The 18,835-nt window shown below is 43.8% G+C and overlaps 1 protein-coding gene across 15 annotated transcripts in view; it reads right to left on the reverse strand.

Annotated features, from left to right (window-relative positions):
• The window catches only part of LOC115527635 (zinc finger protein 37A-like), a 123,873-nt gene that overhangs the window by 32,516 nt on the left and 72,522 nt on the right, over nt 1-18,835 (reverse strand). For 10 of the 15 annotated variants that reach the window (XM_030335411.1, XM_032595230.1, XM_032595228.1 and 7 more), the window contains one exon: nt 11,016-13,817. In XM_030335411.1, the coding sequence (XP_030191271.1) occupies nt 11,563-13,817 (2,255 nt within the window). In that variant the 3' untranslated portion in view covers nt 11,016-11,562. Of the gene's footprint in view, nt 1-947; nt 1,331-1,419; nt 13,818-18,835 lie in introns of those variants that run through there. The other 5 variants (XM_032595233.1, XM_032595232.1, XM_032595231.2 and 2 more) reach the window with 3 other exon arrangements.

The following is an 18,835-nucleotide window of genomic DNA, read 5'->3' on the forward strand; positions in this document are numbered from 1 at the left end:
AATAAATAAAAAATAAATTTTTTTTACTGAGTTACTAACAACGTACACTCTAACCCAGAAAAAGGTAAACAACACAGTACACTAATTAAGCAAATTAAGACAAGCCAAGGAATGGAACATAGGGATTTCATGAAAACTGATGCTGAGCAAAAAATACTCAAGTCATAAATTTCATTACACACCAGAGAGTCCCACTAGGTTCTGAAAAAAGGGAGCGAATTTTAAGGGCTGATCTTTTTCGTAAGGGGAAAAAAAAAAAAAAAGAGGTTGCTTTAACTCAGTTTTAGGTTCTTGAACATATCTTTTGATTAAAAACAACTACCACAAACTGGTTCTGACTTATCTGTCGCCAAAGCAGAAAACACCTGCCAGGGCCATCAGGAGACTCAATGTCTGCTTTTGGTTTTGCCAGCACAAAATGTGTGACTATGAGCGGTCACTGATACCTAAAGGCCTCTCCTGCAGTACCATCTCGGATTCTATCAGATCGGGACAGAGGGAGCATTCAGCCCATGGCTAGTTGTGCTGTCCTGTGCGAAGGGCTCAGAATCTGGGGGAGGAGCAAAGAAGGAAGGGGTGAAAGAGGTGGTTTCCTTCCACTTGGCTGGCAAGCCCTTCCTTCCACATGATGCCCCCACACCTCCCTCGCGAGCAGTTAAGTATTCTCCGTTCCTTTTGCTTCACCCTCCTCTCCCAGCCACAGCTTCCGTCCCTCCTGAAAGCTGGCCCAGAACGAACACCGTCACCCAGTCTGCGAGGATCTCGACACGACGGCGGTCCTGGCAAGGGTCTTTGCTCCTTCCACATTCGCTGTGCATTTCTGCTGCGGCCTGGGGACAACTGACCGACTGTCCTAGGAGGGATTCCTGCTCTTGGGGGCCCCCTTCTTCCCTCACAATGGCTGCCCTGTTCCAGGAAAACTGAGCATAGCCAGTTAGAATCCTTACCCAAGATCGAAAGCTGTTGGCCCTTCCTGTAACCCTGAATCGCAAGCTGGACCTTCTGTAAATGCAAACCGCTGCTACCGAGGGCACAGGCAAGGCTGCAGGGTGCCGGAGGGACCTGGACGCCATCATTCGGGTTCTCCAGAAACAACAATGAATTCCCCCAATGCAAGGCCACGTTCACTTGAAAATTACTCCCCAGGAGAGGTCAGGTCTCCTGCAGCTCCTGCGTCGGCCTCGCTCTCAGGTTTGATGCGAGACAGAGGATGAGGCAGAGAACGCATCTACTCGTTCGCCACCTGGGCTTCCGTCACCTCCCACAGGACTTTATGCGGTTACCATGGGAACGGGACACTGACCACTGGTGGCTGGGAGGACGAAGACGGACCCGAGTGAAGAAGAACGAGGTCCCCACCCGCCCAGGAGAGAAGCGACCAACCACGAGCGCCCCCAGGCCAGTTTCCGCCGGTCTTACCGAGGCCTCGGGCGACCCTTCACCTCGGAGACGACAACACGAACCTTCGCTGGGTGACAAGCGCGGGGACGCGCTGGTTCTCATTCGATGCATACAGACGGAGCAGGACTCACCCCGCGCTCAGGCACCGAGCCGTTTCCTCCGTCACCGGCCCCTCCCGCACAAGGCCTCCGTCCCACGGGTCACCAACAACCACCACAGCCACCCGGGTCTCACCCACCACGTCCTCCCCGCCTGCCCCCAGGCCCTCAGTCGCGAGAGCATCCGGGACCGTCTTCTCGCGATGCCGCGGCGGCGACGTGAACTACCGGGAGGAGCGCAGCGCACATGCGCAGAAGGCCCCGAGCGGCTCCTGCGCCCGAGCAGGAAGCGCGCGCTGAGTTTCCTAAGACCCTGGCGACACCTCCTTCGGAATCAGCCTTCAGGCTTAGGAGACTTTGGGTATAACTGCCCGATTTAGCAAATAAGGTACAAGCAGGAGGCACCGATAGTACAGTTTGACTCATTGCTTATCCGAATGAATGCTAAGAATCTAAATACACACCTCTTTCATTAATTCCATTTCCCTGATGAATTGGCTCTCCTAGCAGTTTCTACTGCAAAATGCACCTGCAGAATTTCTTCCAGAGACAGTCTGTGTTGTATTTATATTGTAACATCGACAGTATCATACCTCTCTTATTTCGTTCGTCCTTTCAGACATTCATTGATGAGAAAGCATACCCGATTTAGCATTAGAGTGGTCAGGAATCACCATCCTTATCGCCGAAATTGTTAGGGAAATCTAATTTAAAACAAATCCTCTCCGAACCTAGAAAACTTAGCCACTCAGGCAGAAGACAAAGAAAACAATCTTATCATTGAATGGCGGGATATATCTCAAAGACAATCCAAGGACAGAAAGAAATCTCACCTTTTTATAGCCAAGCAGATACATCCCATCACATAAATGTTGCAAAAATAAACAATAACTAATTCTCAAGTAGGAGGACTTCACAGCATTATTTATCACACGTTGTTTGCCCTAAATTTGCCTGGTAATTGGGATGACCACCTGTGTTAGTTTATTGGTTTTACAAGTTAAAAAAACAAGCTTCTCCTATCTTTATGACAGGAGGTAGTTTTGCAACTTGGATCAAGACCCCAACCACCAAAGTTTAGGCTTCTACCCTCTCACAGACTCTGGGAGACAGAAGTGCCAGCTCCCTATTACATTTCAAACAGATGGTTCTGAGGTCCTTGGGAAAGACATTCTAGGCTGTAAAACTGCCAAGAGACATTTAAGAAGATTTATGGTTCATTCTCAAAAGCGCAAAGAATTTACAACTTTACAAAGAAAATAATCTACAAGGAGGGATGTCACTTCATTTTTAGCAGAATATTAAGCCTCTTATTTTTCATTTGTATATGCCCTTACACCACTCTTACCACTTACGGTTAATGTCGAACCGAAGGTCCTAGAAAGGGAAATTAGGCAATAAAATGGAACAAAAGTCATCCAGATTGGAAATAAAGTGGTAAAACTCTGTCTACAGATGACAGGAGCTTCCATGTAGAATATACTTAGGAACATGACAACAAACATCAGAACTAATCAATGATTGCAACATGGTTGCAGGATACAAGATCAATATATTAATAGCAAATGAACTTGTACACATTAGCACTGAACAATACAAAAACAAACAAAAAGGTCTTAGAAATGAATTTAACAGAGGCACCAGAGTGGCTCAGTTGGTTAAGCATCCAACCATGGCTCAGGTCATCATGTAACAAATGTGCCCACATTCAAAAGGGACACACGGGCGCCTGGATGGCTCAGTCAGTTGAAAGTATAACTCCTGATTTTGGCTTAGGTCATCTCATGATTTATGAGTTTGAGCCCCACTCCAGGCTCTGCACTGCTGATGCAGAGACTACTTGGGATTCTTTATCTCCCCACCGTTTGTCGCTGCCCCACCCTCTCTCTCACAAATATACTTTAGAAAGGTGGGGGGGGGGGGGAGACACAGAACTTCCCTCTCAATGAGATAAGGGTCAAAAGATTTGCAAATATGTTTTGAAACCTTTACACTTAGGAGACCACTTAATAGTGCCTTCATTCATCTCCCCAATGGAAGATGCAGGGGAGCTGGGAGGTTGAAAACATCTCAAACTTCCTGAGGTTTTATTAACGGCAAATGTATGAGCACTACTGCAAGAATTGTGAGCATTTGTCTAAGTTCAGCACTGAGCAGGCACTTTAAACAGCGACACTTGCACAGGTGTACTCACATCCCACCTGCAAGAGGTGGTCTATTAAAATGCCGGCGGCTTACAGGGGAAGCGAACGTTCTACGAACGCCTTTTTCAAGAGCCCAGGATTGTGCATACTGAGAAGTGACAGGAGTGCCTTGGTCACTATCAGTAACGTCTGGAACTAGGAAGGGAAAGGGAGTATCCTGCTCGGCTCCTGTATCATAGCCATAGGACCTGGAGAAACATCTGTTACCGTGATTTACATTCAGGCTGTACTGTGAGGCAAGACATTTCCAGAATTCCTTACCCCACGGTGGGGCACCTCTTGGGTTAATGGCCCAAGAGTACGTAAAAAAGAGCAGATGGGGCCACTTGTTGGCCAGAGGCTCCAGTGTTAAGAGGACTACTTGATGTTTGGCCACTTATGCAGACTCTTGGGACCCAAGAGATGATGTTCCCTTCATCAGGGACATCCTGGAAAAGGGATGAAAGCCAGCAACACTCCCCCGAGCTCCATCACATGTCAGGATGATGATGGCATCTGTAAAGTCTGAGAACTGCTACTGCTGCTCATTCAGTTCATTGCAAGGGACAGTCCCGGTAACGGGGTCCGGGAGAAGGGGGACCTCTTCCAGCACCACAGCTGGGCTGAATGAAGCAGAAGAGCACAGCCCCCTTGCAGCTGGGATACGCCAGAGACCCCACGTTTGGCTCCATCATGCAGCAAGGAAGCGTCAGTAACCATGCTTGCAAGGTACTGCTTCCATGACTCGAGCTGCAACAGGCAGTTGGGTATGGAGGGTCCCAGGCTCAGGGAGCCTCTTTGTGCTGGGGCACCAAGTACATGACCAACACCTGATGCTCCAATGGGGATTACTGCAAGGCTGAAGCAGGTAGTTTCTTGCATCAGAAGCCACTGGGCAACCTATGGCCACCCTGGGGGGGGGTCTACAAACTCCAGGAGGAATGGGGGGATACTGGCAAAGTTTCTGCAGTGAAGAAGGGCACTCACAGGAGTGCCTGTTGACTTCAATGTGGGTTGATTCTAGAGCCTGTTTGTGGAGGGGGCCCTATAAAGTTGGGCCAATTGGAGGTAGAGCCATCAATATAACTGAGTAAACTGTTTAAGTGGGGAATATGTTCCTTGCAGAACCCAAGAAGAAAAGACACATTTGTATTAACATTCTGTGTGCTAAGAACACACAAGACAAAGAACAGTCAGTAGCAGTTTCATGACAGTGGCAGGGATGCAACAGTCCCAGGTTTACAAGTAATTTTCAGGGAATTTACCTGAGGTGGATCTTTGCAGTATGTATGGGAAAATGAATTATCACAACTTTTGTATGTGAACGCCTAATACATGGGTGAAGGATCTCCTTGGAGGATGAGGTCATCGATATATCATACCTGGGTTCCTGAAGAAATCTGGGTGCAATTAAGGTATCGCCTGCAAAGACTATGTGCAATGGCAAAGAGTTGCTGGGATATCCCATTGGCAGCCTGCTGAAGGTGTACCGGGTGCCTTTGGAGGCAAAGGCAAACTATGGCTGAGGCTGCTGAAAACAGCCCTGGGAAGAATGTACTGGCAAAACCCATAGTAACAACATATGTACTGGTTGCTGCTTAGACGAAGGCAGTTATTTCAGGAACAGTGGTGTTGGGTCCCGGACAATTGGCCACAGAACTGAGGATGCGGTGACCCACTGTGACATGCCAACACTATTTCCAGGTTTAAGAACGCAGTAAACTGGAGTACTAAATGGAGAAGCAGCAGTGACAATCACTTCGCCTCTGAACAGGTGGTTACCATGCTTTCAACCGGGACATACAGTACACGGGGGTCCCCTTCTGACAACCCAAATTCTATGTGCCAAAAGTTCATATTCACTCGACTGGAACCTACCATGGGAATGTGCTATAATTAAGTCAATGGGTGCTGTGACCACGGAGAACTCAGGCAATAGTTCTGTGGATTAAGAGAAAACATACCTACTCATCCGAATGTCTCAGGTTGTTCATACTGGCAAAAAAAAATAACACAGCCGGGGTGGCTTCAAACAATACAAATTTATTTCTCACAGTTCTGGAGGCCCTCAAGTCCAAGAGAGATGAAGGGGCCAGTGGTATCAGCACGTGGGGAGGGCCTGCCTCCTGGTTCACAGATAGCTGTCCTTTTGCTCTGTCGTCACTTGTGCAAAAGCCAAAGGCGTTCGCTCAACACTTGTGAGGGCTTTACTCCCATTCATGAGAGCTCTACCCCCATAACCTCATCACATCCCAAAGGCCCCACCTCCAGAGACCATCACACTGAGGACTGGAGTTCAACATATAAGTTCTGAGGAAACACAAATATATAGTCACCCGCACTCCATTTGGTAGTCAGTAACTCCTCTAAGATTTTAGGGAATGACATGATCAAATTTGGCTGAAGGCCCAAATACAGCTGTAATTCAAGCCTTGTGTCAAGGTCATGACAATTTGTCAACGGTGCATTTCAGCAGATATTTAAGTCATTTCACAAACGATCTAGCAAAGGTACAAAAGCCAGTTAGTGCCCTTTGATCTTCTGTTGCATAAATTATCTTAGTATAGTTTGGACTCCCAGCTGGGGCAATCAGTGCACCTTCATTTCTGTCATTTCGTTGTTTCCTTTTCCTGTACCTAAGTTCCTCCCACCCCTCATTCTTTCTTGCCAATTCTTTCCTTTTTGTTGTCACTCAATATATGTCAGGGGCTTTTCTATTTACTCTGATCGCACGTACAAGTTGCCTTCTCCAGAGAGCCTCCAGGGAGGATCTATGGGCTCAAGAGCCCACTCTATGGCAAAGGTCACATTGCTTCACACGGATTAAGGATCCTGGGCTTACCCTGCATTCCAATGATCCCCTTTGCTGTGGCACAGGGTGAGTGCTTTCCCCTCTGAGCAGGAGGATGAGAATTTTTCTCAACAGAGGCAGCAGAGCACAGCTGCAAGGAACAAGCGTGGCCCATAACCCGGCGGTTGACCGAATGTCTTCTGTAGGGCTGCCTTTTTGCAACAGTGCAGGTTTCTTCTCTCTCATTTCTCTCTCTACAAATTCCCTCACAGTATTTTGGGTTTCTAGCCATGTGAAGTGACAGCTTTCAGTTTTTGTCTGCATCCTGACACCTGTGGCGGGGGCCTGGGTGGTTACCAGGGAAAGGACCACAGCCCGGCAGTCCGCCTCAAGGACAGCTGCCGCTTCCTCCAGGGAATGCCAGCCAATCTCTCTGGGGTCAGGGTTCACAAACAGTAAGGTCATTCTGGCACGGCAAGGGTCAAGGCCATCAAGCCCCAGGACTCCAAGGTTAGTCCTTTGGTGTGCTGAAAAAAACCCCAGCGCCTCGCAAACCCCAGGTTCACTGGCTGAGGGTTCTGCATTAGCGCAGTTGAGGTCCTTCCTCTGGCAATTTGGAAGACGTCCCCTTTTGTTTCTCATCAGCCTCCGGGCCACAGGACACCACAGGTGTGCACCTCGGCACCCTCGGGCGTGAGGCGTGTGTGCAATGGCAGCAGGGGAAGGAGCAGCAAGAGATGGGGACGGCCGCTGCCCGCACGTGAACAACAGCTCATCACGCACCGAGGGCTGTGCACGCTTCATGCTCCCGGGGCCAGGGCAGCCCAGCTTTCCAAACTTTCACCAAGGGCCATCTGCATGCCCTCCCCGCTGGGGCACAATGACAAAAACTGGTAAGCGTGGCTACCCTGAACAGCCGGGGACGGCCAACACACGGTACACAGTAACCGGAGAGTGCCAGCCAGACCCTCGACCCTGGGTAGCTGGGGCTCAAATGCTCGCCAGTTAAAGCGCGGTGTCGTCACCGCCTCTACAGGCGGAGCGTCTCACGACACCAGCCCAACTGACTGAACCCGGAGCCCAGGCACCTGGGGTACAGCCAATTAACAATTCTTAGGGCCAAGAGCTTGTTGCCAGGGGAGGAAACAGTGACACCCAAAACAGGCAGCACGGTCCACAGCAAGAGGCTGTCTGCCAGCAACCGGCAGCTCGGTCCCAGGTGGCCTTTGTCCTATCTCAGACCTCATTAGTCAACAACAATCACTTAATGACAACTGGATCAACTGGGTCTTACGTGGTCACCCGGGTCTTAGATGGACCATCCTCTCAGTGATGCCCACTGTGTTAACTGCCTCCTGCTCGGAGGGTTCACTCCATGTTGGTTTCAGATGTCAAGAGTCTAGGACACTAGGCCTTAACTTCAGACCACAGTTACTGTAATTAAAAATATTCTGAAGACTATAGACACAGCTCAGATGTTCATCGGTGGCCATTATATTTGTAGTGCAGGAACACAGGAGCAACGGAAACTTAGTACAGAAACAAGGTGTCATGAAGAGAGGTGAGAAATTTACGATACTTGCAGAAAAGACAAGCAGATTTATAACAACAGGAAGCTACAGCTGAAAATAGGCTTTAGTGATGGTCAGCATATGATTTCTGAGAATGCATTCTGCCTCCCACCATGGGAAAAGTGGTACTGAATACTGCGTTTCTAACTTTGTAATTATAGAAGAAACACCCTCGGAGATTCCTCTATATTGCTATAGGCAGACAGGATGGTTCATTTCTTTCACACACTTTACATTTTAGAGTAGTCGCAGAGTTACAGACACATGGAGCAGAAAGTCGAGTTCCTATACACCCCTTCACTCCTACCCCTCTGCAGCCCCCCATCATTCATATCTTGCAGTAGTGTGGTCCATTCGTTACAACTGATGAGTCAATGCTGATACAGGAGTACTACCTGAAGACCACAGTTTACATTAGGGCTTACCCTTTGTTACATTTTTGGGCACTGGCAAAGGATCCGCACGCCATCTACCGTTACAATATCCTACAGCATACTCCCACCGTCCTAAAAGTCCTCCCTAATCCACCTATTCAGCCTTCCCTCCCCTGCCTCAATCCTCTGGCGACCACCGATCCTTTTACTGTCTCCCCACGTGCCTTTCCAGAACGCACTATAACTGGTAACGAAAGGTGGAAAGCCTTTCGGATTGGCTTGTCTCATTCAACAATATGCACGTAAAGGCTCCTGCATGTCTCCTGTTACCGAACGGCTCATTTCTTTTTACCACCCACCCAATCACCGTATCCTAAAACCTCGTTAACTCGCGTCAGCGCGTTTTATTGTCGACTCCTGGACATTTCCTACATGGGCCATCATGTTACGTGTGACTGTACACAGTTTTCTCTCCTCCTTCCCAATCCAAGTCTCTCTCCTTCTCTGGTCTTGCTCTGTCGGCGAGGACTTCCAGAAGGAGGATGAAAGAGCAGGGACAGGGACCTCTTTGCTCTCCTCTTCTCACTGGGAAAGCATCTAGTTTCTCACCATCAAAGTACAACGTTAGCTGTAGGGCTGTTGGAGATGTTCTGTTCCAAGTTAATGTTCCCCATACTCCCAGCCTGCTGAGATTTCTTATTGTGGATGTGGGTTAACGTTTTGTGAAAGGCTCTTCTGCACCTACTGATAAGATCATATGATTATTTCTTCTTTTGCCTCTTGATGTGACAGGTGACTACCTATCAAATGTTGAACCAGCACAGCACCCCTGGAATAAATCCCACATGGTCATGGCACGTAATTATATATTGTGGGATTCAACTTGGTGACGATTTGTTGAGGATCTCAGCATCTATGTTCCGAGACATATAGACATCTAGCTTTCCTTTTCAGAATTTTTTTAATCACACCCAACCTAGGGTTCGAACTCACGACCCCGAGGTTAAGAGTCACGTGTTCTACTGACTCAGCCAGCCAGGCACCCCTGTTGCTTTCCTTTCCTATAATGTCTCTGCCTGCTTTTGCTACTATAAGCATCACAGAATGAGTTAGGAAGTATTTCTTCTCCTACTTTTTGGAAGAGGTGTAGAGAACTGGTATCATTTCTTCCTTCCTTAAGTGTTTGCTAGAAGTCACCAGTGAACACATCTGGGCTTGAACTTTCTGATTTGGAAGATTAAGGATGAACTCAATTTCCTTAATAGATTATTTGCCTATACAAATTTACACTTCTGTGAGTTTCGGCAGATTGTGTGTCTCAAGGAATAGATCTAGGTTATGAAATTTGTGGGCAGAGTTGTCTGTAACATTACTATCCTTCTAATGTCCATGTTATCAGTTGTTCTTTCTTTCACTTCTGACATTGGCAACTTGTATCTTTTCTTTTTTCTTAGTTAACCGAAGGTTTATCAATTTTATTGACCTTTTCAAATAATTAACTTTTGGTGTATTGGTTTTGTTTTTCCAAAGATCTCACAGATTTCTGCTCTGATTCTTATTATTTCATTTGTTTTCCTTACTTTGGATTTAATTAGCTCTCTTCTAGTTCCCTAAGATGAAAGCTTAGAATGTCTGTGCAATTTAAGATCATTAGTTTGTGTAATCTGATTTATGAAATCGGATAATGAAATGTAGTATACCACCTTACACCCTGTCGGTCCATAAAAGCCTCACTCTGACCTCACTCTGGCTCTGCTCCAGTCTCAACCCACCTTCTCATATAATCAAAAACCCAAGGGCCCAGATCTGTTTCTGGGTACACTGGACCTGAGTTTACAGCCTAGATTACAACCCTGAGTGTCATATAGTCTGTCTGTGGCTTCTATTCTGAACTCTGCCTTAGAGGGCAGTTACCTATAGGGGTTTGTAAAAAATTGAGGCTGAGGGCTAGAGGATGCACATAAATACACTCAAGGCAGTTTGAAAGGACCATGGGTGAGAGGGGAAAATGAGATCATAGACTAGATATCCCTCTGTACAGAGCACATTTTATTTACCATTTTGATATTTTATGTATTTTAAGTGGTTACGTATTAGCTTTGGGGGCCTCCTTTCCAGAGGTTCCTCCAGGCCCCGACATACCTGGGAGATGTTGAACTACGAGTGTCTAGCTTCAATTCACAATCATATTAAATTCCACTACACATATGGAAGAGACACAGTTAATAGAAGGTACTATTTGTAGAAACAGGAGTCCTGCAAACTTAAGGGATACTTCACATAAGCATTTAACTGTTGCCCTAATTATTCAATTTGTCTCTGTTTTAAAAACTTCATACTCACATGAATTGCCAGGATAGGGTTGCAGAAAGGATATTATTAACACAAGGGACCTGCTTGTGGTGAAATCTTGGTTCCTTTTTAACCCTAATACAATACAGATTCCAGATTCCTTTTTGATTTTGTAGCCTGTGCTCATGGGTACTCAAAGTATAAGTGACAACATTTTATAAAACTTCACATAAACACAAAGTGCATGTAAAAACCACTGAAGTGTGAATGACAGTATGTGACTTAGTATTAAGGTACCATCCGTATTTCTGCTCGAGAACATACCTTTGTTATGTAAAATATCTTAAGAGGAAACTCAGAGAAGGGCACATGAGAAATCTATGTATGACTGCAACTTCTTTTATTTCATTTTACTACTTTTTTTTTGCTTGTTTGTACGACACACAATATTCATCTATAAATTACAAATTCTTAGGTTTTCTAAGACAAATATGGCATCAAAACTACAACACAATTTCCTATGTTATATTACCTCTAAAGAGAATCTTCAAGCTGTTTGTCTCAAACTGAAAGATTTCTCCTTAGTAGAAATTCTGACATAACCTAGTTTGTATTTTTGCTAAAAACAAATGACAAAATCAAAAAATCTGCAAGGTTTTATACCCACATTTGCTAGGGGACATTCAAAGGAATGTTACCTAACAAGACTGTCCTTTATGTGTTGCAGTCTACCTCAGGGTAAAATAAGGCAAGTTTGTGGATGAAAGTTATTCAACATTCAGGATATCGACATTGCTTCCTCTACGTGAGTTCTCTGAAGTGTAGTGACTGCTGAACCACACCTCAACATTCCTAAGACCCACTGCAATCCGAAGGTTTCTCTTGCGTGTGTGTTCTCTGATGTACAATGAGGTTTGACTTCTGAGAGAAGGGTTTTCCACATGTGTTACATTCATAGGGCTTCTCGCCTGTGTGTGACCTCTGATGATTAACAAGGTTTGATTTACGGTAAAAAATTTTCCCACATTCATTACACTGACAAGATTTCTCCCCTGTGTGAGCCCTATAATGCACTGTGAGGGATGATTTGTGACTGAAGGATTTCCCACAGTCATTACATGTGTAAGGTTTCTCTCCTGTGTGTTTTCTCTGATGTAAAATAAGTCCTGACTTCACACAAAAAAATTTCCCACATTCATTACATTTATAGGGCTTTTCTTCTCTATGAGTTCTCTGGTGCACAATTAGAGCTGACTTATCACAGAAAGACCTTCCACATTCATTACATTCATAGGGTTTCTCCCCTGTGTGTTTTCTCTGATGTAAAGTAAGTCCTGACTTGACACAGAAAGACTTCCCACATTCATTACATTTAAAGGGCTTTTCTTCTCTATGAGTTCTCTGGTGCACAATTAGAGCTGACTTATAACAGAAAGCCTTTCCACATTCATTACACTCATAGGGCTTCTCTCCTATGTGGATTCTCTGGTGCTGAGTGAGCTGAGACTTCTGGCAGAACATTTTCCCACATTCATTACATCCGTAGGGTTTCTCCCCTGTGTGTATCCTAGTATGTTTATGTAGGGACGATTTACTATAGAAGATTTTTCCACATTCATGACACTCAAACGGTTTCTCCCCTGTATGTATCCTGTAATGTTGAGAGAGGGTGGATTTATGGCTGAAGAATTTCCCGCATTCAGGACACACAAAGGGTTTCTCCCCTGTGTGAATTCTCTGATGCACTGTGAGGGCAGACTTCAAACACGTTTTCCCACATTTGCAACGTTCATAAGGTTTCGACCCTGTATGAATTATCTGATGCCTGGTGAGTACTGACTTGTGGTAGAAAGTTTTCCCGCATGCATTACATTTGTAGGGCTTATCCCCTATGTGGGTTCTCTGATGTTGTATAAGATGTGACTTCCGACAGAAAGATTTCCCACAGTCAGGACATACAAATGGTTTCTCCCCTGTATGAGTTCTCTGATGTAGGATAAGGTGTGAATTGATCCAAAAGGATTTCCCACATTCATAGCATTCATAGGGTTTCAGCCCTATGTGTGTTCTTTGGTGTTTGGTGAGGTCTGTCTTCTGGTAAAAAGTTTTCCCACATGCGCTACACTGATAGGGTTTCTCCCCTGTATGTATTCTCTGGTGTATCGTGAGGGCTGACTTGTGGCTGAAGGCTTTACCACATTCGTTGCACACATAGGGCCTCTCCCCCGTGTGTGATCTCTGATGTTTCGTGAGGTCTGACTTCTCCCAGAAAGTTTTTCCACATTCATCACACTGAAAGCGTTTCTCTCCCGTGTGTATCCTCTGATGTCGAGTGAGGTGGGACTTATGCCAAAACGCTTTCCCACATTCATTGCATTCAAAGTGTTTCTCTCCTTTATGAGTTTTCTGAAGTTGTGGAAGGCATAAATCCCCCCGGAAATGATCCCCACTCTCACTACACTCCGAGGGTTTCATACGTGCCCCATGAGGTTTCAAAAGGGTAGACTTCACACATAACGATTTCCCACAACCACGCAGTCCACAGTGATTCTCTTCGGAGGCATTCATGTGATGTAACAGGAAAGAGGAGTTAGGAAAGAAGGTTCTCCCATATTCAATACATTCAGAGTGATTCTCTTCTGTGATCTCTCTCTTGTACGTTGCCTTTTCTGGGAAGGTTTCTTGATACATGTAATATTCAAAATTTTGCTCTGCACTTTGAATCTTCTCATGATCAACAGGGTCCTCATCCTGACTGAAAGTTTCCCCATGTTTAAAAAATTCACTTTTCTCGCTAGTAGGAGTTTTCTTGTGTTCAATACTGAGTAGTAGTTTTCCACAGTCATTAAATTCATCAGTCTTTTTTCCTAAATAGTTTTTCATATAGATACACAATTCAGAAATACAGCTGAAATTCACTCCATATGAGTCACACTGACAGAAGCTTTCTCTGGAAGGAAACGGATTTGTGTCCAGGTTTAATGGTTTTCCTATTACATTACCTCGTTCCTTGGTCAGCGTTTTCTTACTGATGAATGCAACTTCCCTCACAGGTTTATGCTGGTTTTCTCGGCTCCTTCCTTTCTTGTGATCAGTTTCCCAGACTTCTAAAGGTAAGAAAAATTAACCGTACACATAAATACTAACGCATTTCTTCTGGAATGCAACATATATACAAATGCCCTATGTTTTAGTGGATTTTGATTTCTTGTCTAGTCTCCAGGGAAGAAAATAACTGTAAGTACTTATTTTTTCGATTTCTTCTGTTGGACATGAAAATACGAAAATGGAAACAAGAAACAAAAGGCCTGGCATGGTGGAAGAAAGGAGAGGAAACTACTACAAGCATACATCTGCATTCCGACGTCTGAGGAGTAACGGCAGCTACTAAATTCGGAACGTCTCCATCTATCCTCCAAATACCTCTAAGGATCAACATAAGGAGAGCAAATAAAATGACCAATCAACAACCCATGACTTCAGCATAACTGGGAAATACAAAATACTACTGACTTCAAACCACCACTGAGGAAATAAACATTTAATACAGAAGAAACTGATATAGAGTCCACATCTATATAAAGAGTCAGTTTGAGTCTGTGGCAATGACACGTAGAGGAAGAGACAGAGAACTTAGAGATAATTAAAGTTCTTTTTCTTTAATGTTTATTTTTGAGAGAGAGAGAAACAGAGCATGAGCGAGGCAGTGGCAGAGAGAGGGATACAGAGAATCCAAAGCAGGCTCCAGGCTCTGAGCTTGTAGCACAGAGCACGACATGGGGCTCAAACTCAGGGACCGTAAGATCCTGACCTGAGCTGAAGCCAGACGCTCAATGGACTGAACCACCCAGGCGCCCCTAGAACGTATAGATAATTAAATGCAAATAAAATCACCGCCTGAAAGGGGAAGTCCCACAGTGAGAGGAGAAATCATGGAGCGACATCTTCGTTCTGACAGATGACAGCTCAGACCACTCCAACACAAGGGACTTGGAGTATTAATGGGAACTACGGAGGCAAGGGCTGATCGGGTGAGGAATTCAATTGTAAAAAGGGCAGAGTGATCTTAGAATTCTAAGATTCTGGTTATGATTCTGATTCAAATTGTAAGAACCTGGTTATGAGCTGAACTGTCCCCCTCCCAAACTCGTATGTTGAAGCCGTAAAGTTTAATTACATTATCAGGGTGCAGCACTAATGACAGGAAAGACATCCATATCAGAAGCCGAAGAGACACCAGCCCTTTCCTGCTCTCCCTGTTTGCAGAAAAAAAGCCATGTGAGGAGAGGGCCAGAAGGTGCTGTCTGCAAGCTGAAGACAGAGGGCTCACCAGAAGGCACCAGAGGGCACCCTGAGGATACCTTCATCTTGGCCATACAGCCTCCAGATGTGTGAAAAAAATAAATTTGTTACTTAGGCCACCCACTCTGTGGTGTTTTTGGTAAAATGGTCCAGGCAGATTTAACAGAAAGTACAAAAAGAAAAGAGATTTGAATGAAATTTTAATAAACAGCATGGAAAAAAGACATGACAATAGAGCAAAAAAAAAAAAAAAAAAAGAATGACAATAAAACCAAAGAAAGAAAACTGGATCACAGAGAAAATTCTGGATAAAGCAGGTGATCTACAAAATAATAAAATACATGTTTTAAATTAAAATTATATGTGTGACTGCAGTCTCTAAAGAGAAAAAAAGAAAACAATGGAATAAATACAGTATTAAAAACCATTCTCTAAGAAATCTGCCCAGAAATAAAAAGAGATCTTACCCGCATATTTTAAGGACCACCATGAACTTTCCTTTTCCATCAGGAAAGCTGACCTGAAACAGTCCTTCCTAAGACATGCTTTAATGAAACTGTAAACCTTAAAAGTGAAGAAGTCTCCTCTGGACAGAAAGATCAAGTCTCAATAAGCAAACAAACATGTAGATTGGGCAAGAGACTGTCACCAATAAACAAAGTGAGGTCAGTGCAGCAACCTTTTCAACAAATAACCAAGTAGAAGTCAAGGGTTGTATATCCAGCCACGTGATCCTTTAAAAGTATCCAGGCTCTGGGATGAGGTCAATCATATTAGATATTCAAGAAATCAGGTAATAATGTAATCACGAAACCTTCTAGAAGAGGACAAACTTCAAGCAACCGAGATTTGACAGGACACACTGGCAGAAAAGCTGAGCAGTGTAAGACTAAGACCAAAAGAAAGTTGAGAACAAGAATATAAGAGTAATATATAAATGTTATATATTCCAGTGAAGCAGAAATAATGCAACTATAAAAGCCTATAGGAAACAGGAAAAAGGAGAAGAAATAACAGTAAGCTAAGTGAGAGCCATAGAATAGTCTAAAGAAGGTCACTAAACACTCTAAAGGTCACTAAAAGCTGAAAACCAAATGGAAGGTTAAATAAGGAAATGAGCAACTAAAGCCAGTATAAAAGACATTACTGTAAAAGTAACCACTAGAACAAAAACATCTAAAGTTTCTAATGGACTCCTTCAAAATGAACAAAAAGACGAAACAGAATTGTTCAGTGAATATGATACTCATTAAATGTTAACAAATATGACATATGAGACCAGACAGGAATCCTGTTAGTAAATGTGAATGGGCTTAACGCACCACTTAATAAAATGACTTCAAATGGGTTACAAACAAATCCCAAATCTCTGCTGCAAAGGGGAAACACACTGACAGAAAATGACTCAAAAAGATAAAAACAAAGGAATGGGCAATATTATTCCAGGCAAAGGGAAACAGTAAGGAAACAGATACAATCTAGTTAGCAGGATGGACAAAAAAACCAAAAAACCAAAACCAAAAACAAAACACTTTACAAGGCTAACATCCACAACTTTGAATGTACAAATAACAGTGAGAAGTATCGAAAGACCGAACAACCTTCATGAAGAACTCAGAGAAGCAAGGAAAAAAATACAACACACTGATAAAAAGAGTATTTCAAGAGCGATCAGAAAGCACAATGTCAGGGTGTAGAAGATGCAACGACATCAGGAAGACTTGTATTATGACCCATATGTAATTTTCTAATATCAAAACTTATAATACAAAATATACTTATATCTCAAGGGTGCACAAAACATTACAAAAAAAAAAACCTGATAAAGGTAACATGCTCAGGGAACAATGCACTAAAACCAGAACTTATTCAGGAATGGGGCGCCTGGTGGCTCAGTCGATTAAGCGTCTGACTTTGGCTCAGGTCATGATCTCACAGTTCGGGGGTTGGAGCTCCGCATCGGGCTTTGTGCTGACAGCTCAGAGCCTGGAGGCTGCCTCGGATTCTATGTCTCCCTTTCTCTCTGCCCCTCCCCAGCTCATGCTCTGCCCTCTTCTCTCTCTCAAAAATAAATGAACATTAAAAAATATTTTTAAAAAAAGAAGTTGTTTTGGGGGAAGAACAAGCTTCTTCCATCAGGACTTCAAAAGCAAACAATCCTCTAGCAAACTGCTCTTTGGTGAAAAAGGAAACAAACCAAAGCCTAAGTTCTAAACCAAAAAAACTAGTGAAAATATTACTTACGAGTCTATGAGGGATACATATACAGATCAGAGATTTCACAGCATTAAATGTTTTGCATCGGTGACAAAGAATGAAATACAAGTGAATCCTTAACTCAAAAAGTAAAAGACTAGAAAAAGGCAACAGTAATATAAAAGAAAGAAGTAGCACAAAGAGGGAAGCAATAAAGGCAGAAACACATGAATACAAGAATAAATTTAAAATAATACGGATAAGGGGACCTGGGTGGCTCAGTCAGCTTAGGATCTGACTATTGATTTTGGCTCAGGTCATGATCTCACAGTACATGAGTTCGAGCCTTCTGTGTTTAAGGTCCAGTAGTTTTACTAAAGCATGTCTTAGAGTGAACCATTCCAGGTCAGTTTTCCCAGGTTCCTGATGGTCCCTCTGAATATGTGCATCAGGTCTTTTTTCACTTTTGGACAATTTACTTGGATTAGAAGTTAATGAAACAGGGGTGCCTGGGTGGCTCAGTTGGTTAGGCGTCCGACTTCGGCTCAGGTCACGATCTCACGGTTGGTGAGTTCGAGCCCCATGTCAGGCTCTGTGCTGACAGCTCAGAGCCTGGAGCCTGCTTCGGATTCTGTGTGTGTGTGTGTGTCTCTCTCTCTGCCCATCCCCTGATCATGCTCTGTCTCTCTCAAAACTCAGAAATAAATAAACATTAAAAAAAACAAGTTAATGAACAAAAAACAGAAAAACAGTAGAATAAGTGGTAAGTCAAAAAGCTGGTTCTTTGGGGGTCACCTGGCGGGCTCAGGTGGTGGAGTGTGCAGCTCTGGAGCTCGGGGTTGGGAGTCTGAGCCCCACTTGAGTGTAGAGATAAATAAAGTCTTTAAAAAAAAGCTGGTTCTTTGAAAAGCAACAAAGGAGGCAAATCATAGGCTAACCTCGTCAACAAAAACAAGGGAATGAAATCTCAAGTGTGCAAACTGAGAAAAAAATTAAGGAAGAAACTACCATTGAAACATGGTATGAAAAAATCCTAAAGGCTATTTTTGTTCAACTTGATACAAATACATCTGAAAGAAATGTAGCAACGAATTTACTAACAAAATACCACTTACCAAATTTACCTTGGAAGAAACAAAATGTAAATAGAATAATTCCCACATAAGAAACAGAAAATATCGAGCTTGCCTGAGCCATAAAATACGCACTTGCATCCTTTCCACCTAGAGTCACAAGTTGTTAAATTTTTGCCACATTTGCTTTATCTTTCTCTATATAAAGGCTTTCTGACCATGAACTATTTGGTTTAAGTGCAGACATCATGACCTGTTATTTCAAACATGTCAGCATGTATTTCCTAAGAATGAAGACATGATCACACTCAAAAAACCCTCCAATGATACATCACCCATCATATAATCCATTCAAGAGGAGCAACAGCTTGCAAATACCTATGTGCTTGTGGGCTACACAAAACTCCTCCCTTCACCACAAAATCCTCCATAATCAGAGGTATAGCTATCATGAAAACGAGTTTCATCAAAATTATCTCTTTAAAAATTTTCCACATAGGTTCTGAAATTTGTTAACGTATCTCTGAGGTATGCCTGTACTGTCTTTCTCCATT

The sequence above is a fragment of the Lynx canadensis genome, chromosome D2 (genome assembly GCF_007474595.2).
Source record: "Lynx canadensis isolate LIC74 chromosome D2, mLynCan4.pri.v2, whole genome shotgun sequence".
Taxonomy (NCBI): domain Eukaryota; kingdom Metazoa; phylum Chordata; class Mammalia; order Carnivora; family Felidae; genus Lynx; species Lynx canadensis.